Source organism: Engraulis encrasicolus, chromosome 7, assembly GCF_034702125.1.
Source record: "Engraulis encrasicolus isolate BLACKSEA-1 chromosome 7, IST_EnEncr_1.0, whole genome shotgun sequence".
In the NCBI taxonomy this organism is placed as follows: Eukaryota; Metazoa; Chordata; class Actinopteri; order Clupeiformes; family Engraulidae; genus Engraulis; species Engraulis encrasicolus.
In genome coordinates, this window is record NC_085863.1 from 9,341,114 (window position 1) to 9,348,613 (window position 7,500).

Genomic DNA, 7,500 nt, shown 5'->3' on the forward strand with positions numbered 1-7,500 from the left:
GACTACACCACTGGAGCCATCATCACAGTCCAAAGCATTCACAGGCCTACTAGGTTAGGCTACATCACGCTACTGTTCCATGCAAATGTGCACTCTGTCATTTTGACAGTTTGAAATTGAAATATCGTTTAAGGAAGACAGGATGAGCATGGGCACAAAGTTTTGAGTGTGGGGATTTTTAGAAGAGTAGGCTTACAAAATATAGTATAGTAGCCTATAGCTTACAAAAAGTCTGTCTACATTGTGCAATAGACCCACCATGCAGCAAATAAGCCAAACCTAGCTACTTCAAACCACAACCATAAGTCAACAAAATGTATAACCAAACGGTGTAGGCCTACCTTAAAACGCTGTCTTCGTCGCAGCAAATGTCTTTGTTTCTTGCAATCACTCTACTTTAATCCACAGCTTAGCCTACACACCCAGCACTGGTCACATCAGAATCTTGTGTGGTAATTATTTTGTTCCATTTCTTCAGACATAGGCTACATCCTTAATGTACCACATATAAATATATGTATGATAATAATATTATTTCGACTATAAGGAGATATACTGGTAGGTCTAACAAATCAAAACAAAACCCATTGCTTCTGTTAGGTGCAGTTCTCTTCCTTACCACTTGGTGGAGTCTGTTCGTAACCCAAGTCAATAACCACAGAGCAAGTGAATCTGGACTGGAAAGACTGTAAACTGTAACAGTCGTGTGGAAATCGGAAAATAAATCATAATTTATTAATATTTCCATCCTTTGGTAACCAATATACATATCACAGGTTCTTCAGATACTGAAAACGAAACTGTGTTACTAAGATCTTGTAAACTTCCGCGATCTACGGTGTATGAAAATTATCAGTAGAGAAGGGGTGTGGCCAATTTACTGTTTGACACCGTCAGTGAGGTATTTCCGTCTGGTATACGGTATAAATACTGGCTAGTCAGCTGAGATGTAATGCAGGGAAGAGGAAAGTGGGAGCTCAGTGCTCATATGAAAAATATCTATACTTCAGGGCCGGCAATGGACGCGGTGCAGCCGCAATATTACATTTCACGGCCGCAGCCCACCGGGACAAGTCCCCGATCTCCCGACGGCCACTCCGCGCCTGGCTGGAGCCTACATGTAGTGCCTGGTGACTGAGGCTGGCATGGCAGCCTGGCATCAGAGAGGAAGAAGAAAGAGAGAAGAGAGGATGAGAAAGAGTACGAGGTGGAAAAAGAGGGGAGGGGAAGGGATGGAGGGTGTGAGAGACAGTGACAGAGATGGTCGAGGGAGAGAGGGGGATAGAGGGTGAGAGACACAGAGAGAGGGCAGGATAGAGAGAGAGAGAGAAGCATGGAGGGTGAGAGATAGATAGAAGCCCCCCTCCCTCCCCAACTGTGAAACATGGCGCACGTCATCACACTTTATTTCATCTCTTCCCTTTCTTTCATATCCTCGGTCTCTGCTGCCTGCCTGCGCACGCGCATATGTGTGTGTTTGTGTGTGTGTGTGTGTGTGTGTGTGTGTGTGTGTGTGTGTGTGTGTGTGTGTGTGTGTGTGTGTGTGTGTGTGTGTGTGTGTGTGTGTGTGTGTGTGTGTGTGTGTGTGTGTGTGTGTGTGAAAGAGAGTGTGAGTCTGAGAGTGAAGAAAGAGAGTGTGAGTGTGAATGCAAATGCTAGCCAAACACAAGTGTGTGTGTGTGTGTGTGTGTGTGTGTGTGTGTGTGTGTGTGTGTGTGTGTGTGTGTGTGTGTGTGTGTGTGTGTGTGTGTGTGTGTGTGTGTGTGTGTGTGTGTGTGTTTTTGCGTGCATGTGTGTATGTGTTTGTGCGCGCATGTGTGCGCGCAACCGTTGTGTGTCAACTCCTGCTCCCAAATCTAATCATGTGGCGCTTTGCAGGCGTGACTGAGAGCGTTCATAACACAGGAGCCAAATATGCCAGATAATATATTACTGTGGAAAACTACAGTAGAATATCAGTCATTTATACTGCTGCTTGTGAAACACCGTACTGTATATTGCACTGAGATCCTAAAACAGTTACCGCAGCTATAAATAAACTGCAAAAATGCAACATAACATGCAATGCAGAATGAGACACATTCATTTAGTGCAACGGCAAATAGCCCTGTACATTAACCTCAATGACTACACACTAATTGTAATCAATTTCTGGAATTAACAATATTCATGGCATGCAGCTTGTTCCACTTGAGTGGTTTGTTAAGGTGACAAACGTTAATGAGCATTACACCATTGCTATTTTATGTACCATTTTATTGCTTGATGTGAATGGTAATAAAATGCTGCATTTGGCAATGGTCACCTCTGCAAGCATATAGGCCTAGATGCTCAGCCCCCAATTCTGACAGAAACATTTAATTTGACTAAAGTTGACGTACTAGTTATTACATTTGTAAATGTTGGATCTGCATTACAGTAGTTGTCCTTTGGGTAGTGATTTTCTCTCTAAAACATGTGGGCTGACGGGACTAACAGATAGAGCCTGAAGGTGAAAATGAGACAAATATTGAGGTCCGAATAAATTCCATCCAATTTTCATGTTATGACATGGTGCTTTAAATGAACCATACCCAGCCATACAGTTACATTTTCTTGCATGTAATTCCCAAAAAATGTCAGTAAGTTACATTCCAAGTCAACTGTCCATTCCAGCATCGGCAGCTAACTTTTATTTAAGCCTACTTTTGGATGTGGCATTACCATAACACAGTCATGGATACGTCATAAACATTTTGTCAATGCCATGAACATTTTCTGTTGCATTCTGTCAAGTGAGTACAGTATGTATGGCTCATAATCTACCAGGGCATCAAGGTATTTTTACCCAGGGCATACAAGGTGAAATCAGCTTCATTATGGTGCATATATTTAATCTGACCTGTGGGGAGGAACAAAGGCAGAAGGAGGTCATGGTGTGTGTGTGTGTGTGTGTGTGTGTGTGTGTGTGTGTGTGTGTGTGTGTGTGTGTGTGTGTGTGTGTGTGTGTGTGTGTGTGTGTGTGTGTGTGTGTGTGTGTGTGTGTGTGTGTGTGTACATGTGTGTGTACTGCACGTGTGTGTGCGTGTGCCTGTGCGTGCTTGCTTGCGTGCGTGTGCATGTGTGCCAGTGCGTGCGGTGCGGGTGCGTTTGAACGGGTGTGCGTGGAGAACAGGCGGTGCAAATGCTCTTAGCAGCAGGAGGCCGTTAGAGCTATTGTGCACTTTCTATTCTTAGCCTAGTGCCGTGTGTGTGTGTGTGTGTGTGTGTGTGTGTGTGTGTGTGTGTGCGTCCGTGCTGTGTGTGTGCGTGTGTGTGTGTGCGTGTGCGTGCGTGTGTGTGTGTGTGTGCGTGCGTGTGTGTGTGTGTGTCCCACTGGGTTGCAGTGCTGGTAGCGGAGCCATGGGAGTCCAGACTATGGGAGTTCAGCGCAGTGTGTGTGTGCAGGGCCAGTGTGTGTGTGTGTGTGCAGGGCCAGTGTGTGTGTGTGTGTGTGCAGGGCCAGTGTGTGTGTGTGCAGGGCCGGATTAATGCACAGGCTAGGTATGGCTGTAGCCTAGGGGCCCCTGATTGGCCACAAGTGAAATATTGCAGAATGGTGACAGAATGCAGTATTGAACAATGAATCTGTTTAGCACAGTTGTTAGATATATTATCCTTAATTCCTAGGTCATAATTATGACACTATCAATGTCAATTTGTCGGAAATGTACCTTCCGGTGGGGCCCACAGACATCTGTAGCCTAGGGGCCCTAGGCGATCTTAATCCGGCCCTGTGTGTGTGTGTGTGTGTGTGTGTGTGTGTGTGTGTGTGTGTGTGTGTGTGTGTGTGTGTGTGTGTGTGTGTGTGTGTGTGTGTGTGTGTGTGTGTGTGTGTGTGTGTGTGTGTGTGTGTGTTCATGTGTGTGTGTGTGTGTTCGTGTGTGTGTTTTCAGCCCAGTTTGACTGGGGGACTGTAGGGATTGCACCTTCACCTCCATCTTTCCTTGGGTGAGTTTCTCAAAAGAGAAGTTGTTAGCCTGTTAGCAACTTCGGTAGTTGCCAATGGGAAAATGCATTGAAAACAACAAAGTAGCTAATGTAGTAAGCAACTTTGGTTTTGAGAAATTCACCCCTGCTCTCCATGACTCAGCAGCTATGAAACTGCACTTACACTGAAAAATTGCATGTACAGGCTAGAGTAGCTCTCATTCTAGCATGTTCTGTGATGACATTAACCTACTTTTTATGATGATATACGGCTACTACTTACATGTACACGTAATGAATTTCTACATGCAAAGTGTCCATGCTTTAATTGCTGGTGTGAAAATGTTTTTGCACGAGTTTACAGTACTGTAGGTATGATTTTGAGGTTTTCAAGCACACCGCGCTTAGATCAACCATGTTTTCTATATGCAGTTATATCACTAAAGCTAGCTTGAAAGACTACTGCAAGAGCACTTCAGAGGCAGTGAAATTGCTCCTGAAGCATGTTCCCTGTACACTGCTGTGTGGTCTGCTTTCACATTGACAAACGAAGTAAACTGATGTAAGACTTGCATGTCCTTATCACTGTTTAGCGGCCTACCTTAAAGGGACACTGTGCAGGAAATGGTCAAAAAAGGTACTGCAACTATGCTGCTCATTGAAACTGTGTCGCCTATTGCCAAATTTGATCTTTTCATGAAAGTTTACTAAGTAATAAACTCATATTTTCTAGTATGGCCCAAGTACTGTCAGTTTTGCAGCTAAAACTGGCTATTTCTGGAAATTCAAAATGGTGGACCATGGAGAAGATCCCCCTTTTCATGTATGAAAAGTGTAATTTTTCCAGTCATAATGAACACTTTGAATTTGATGGTGGTGGTAAATATTCATGAAAAAGGTAACATTAGTGAATGGGTAGCATGGATTCTGGAAATAAACAACAAAAAATCCTGTACAGTGTCCCTTTAATTACCCATAATGCATAAGGAGGGGTTTGGTATAGACCTAGAGTAGACCTAGACCACCTCCGTTTTGGCTCTGCCATGGCCCAAGCGGTAGGGCACTGCACTGTTACACTGGCGACCCGGATTTGATTCCGGCCCGGGTCGCCGACCCTTCCCCATCTCTCTCTCTCTCCCTACTTGCTTCCTGTCTGTCGCAACTGTCCTGTCGCAAACATAAAGGCCCATATATGGCCCATACTGTACGTTATTTATGGACTCAGTTTCGGCTCTGGGGTCCATATCTCGAAAGCGTCTTTGCTAACGACGTTAGCAAAGTCCTTCGTACGAGCGACTCAACTCTCTCTCGACAGCGACGCTCACCACTAAATCAAAGGGAACGGTAAGACGGTCTTAAGACAGTCTTAAAACGGTCTTCAGACGGTTAGCAACGACAAGAATCTAGAAACGGACCCCTGGCCAGGGTAATTTTCCACCCCATCCCCATCTCTCTCTCTCCCACTGCTGTCACTGCTGTTCCACTGCTGTTGCTCTCTTCGCTGTCCTCTCACAATAAATGAAGAGTTCTGTTGCAAATGTACTTAAATGCCATTTTTGACTTTAGCATTTTATTATTGAAAATGAATGTTCAGCCATTCTTTCATCTTTATGTAAATTCTTGCCATTCAAATATTTTGAGAACATACTTTTAAAACGAGCATTTTTGAATTGCATTTTGCAATGCAATGCCCAAAATATGTTCCAATTAAGATATGTACTGTATAAGACATTTTGCAAACAAAGCTCTATCCAATGCAAACCCTGCTGCAAATAGAGTAGTTTGGCTGAACTGGTAGTGTGCTTTCTCCTCTCCTGCCTCCTCTCCCCCTCCCCACCCAGGATCCCAGGCTGATGCCAAGAAGGCTTCTTCGGCAGGGCTGGTGAGCCCCAAGTCCCTGCTGCCTAAGCCCTCCCTGTCCGGCCTGCGCCCCCCCGGCTACTCCTCCCGCCTGCCCCCCTCCCGCCTCACCGCCTTCGGCTTCGTGCGGAGCTCCAGCGTCTCCTCGGTCTCCAGCACCCACTCAGGGGAGAGCGCCCGGAGTGACCCCTGCAAACCTGCCTTCCGTAAGCACCTTTTTATTTCTCCCCCCACCCCACCCCACCTCACCCTCTCACTCTCTCTCTCTGTCTCTGTTTCTCTGCTATGTCTCTCTCGGGAGAGCCCACACAACGACGCCCGCAAACCTGCCCTCCTATGAGCATATTTTGCTCATTCTCTCTCTATTTCTCTTTCTCTCATTCTCTCTTTGTTTTTCTCTGTGTCTTGGGAAAGCACACACGGTGACCCCAGCTGAATAGCTTTCCATAAGCATTTCTCTCCTTCTTTTCCTTTAAACCCAGCAAATCTTTTACCCCCCCCCATGGCTAAAACATCTCCCTGTGTCTCCTCTGCATCTCAAACTTCTTCTTCTTCTTCTTCTTCTTCTTCTTCTTCTTCTTCTTCTTCTTCTTCTTCTTCTTCTTCTTCTTCTTCTTCTTCTTCTTACACTTCCCTCCCTTTTCTTTTTTCTGCCAATAATAACCCCCTCTCCTATCTCAAGGGTCACACCACAAGCATAGAAACCACTCATGCCAGAAGCCTCCACTGGTGGTCTGTCTGAAAAGTTGAGAGAAGTCACATTGATATATGGTAGTTTTATGTACACAAACATAAACATCACGTTTGATCAATCAGTCCCACAATTCGGCCAGCTATGCCGTGTCCAGACCAAGAGCGAACTACGCTGCCTGGTAGCGTGGGTAGCAGAAGAAGTTTCGCTTTGAATTCGCTGTATTCGCTCCAGACGCAGCATTGACATGTTTGATTCAGCTAATCACATAACGGCTCTGGCTTGACGGCCTGGGACATTCGGAGATATGAACGTTCCGATTGGTTTTCACCTAACAGCGTCAGAGTGAATTCGCCTGCGATTAGATTTAGTTTAATTGTCAAAATTCGCTCTGGTCGCGCAAGAAGCTTCGCTCCTGGCGAATTCGCTTTGGTAGCGCAGGTCGCGCGCCCTCCATTGAGAAATAATGACTTCCGTCGCTTTGTTCGCTCCGTTCGCTCCTGGTCTGTACACGGCATTATTACTGCTACTTATGAGCAACAACACTGGGAACAAGATTGCAGACAAGCAAGTGCAGTCTCGTTACAGGCTGCATGTCAAAAGGTGACTGTTTTGTCATTTAAATTGAACGAGTCAATTGGCTCATAGAGGTCTAAATTAGCAATATTGATACAAAAAACATTCAGTGGTGTGGGTGGGGGTACCTCTGCTTTTTTCCCACTCTCTGCTTTTTCACACTCAGAGCAGCCTCAGAAAAGCCCAGTTGGGCACAGCAAAGAGACGTGTTCCCCTGTGCCCCTATTTCACTGCCTGAAGCGTCCAAAGCTCATCCTACACATACACACATACTCACGTGGACATACACTTGACACACACACACACACACACACACACACACACACACACACACACACACACACACACACACACACACACACACACACACACACACACACACACACACACACACACACACACACACACACACACACACACACACA

The 7,500-nt window shown here is 45.6% G+C and overlaps 1 protein-coding gene across 1 annotated transcript in view; it reads left to right on the forward strand.

The window, feature by feature from the left end:
* The window catches only part of mtus2a (microtubule associated tumor suppressor candidate 2a), a 60,597-nt gene that overhangs the window by 15,292 nt on the left and 37,805 nt on the right, over positions 1 to 7,500 (forward strand). Inside the window, exon 6 of the mRNA XM_063204211.1 lies at positions 5,790 to 6,018. Within this exon, the coding sequence (XP_063060281.1) occupies positions 5,790 to 6,018 (229 nt within the window). The remainder of the gene's footprint in view (positions 1 to 5,789; positions 6,019 to 7,500) is intronic.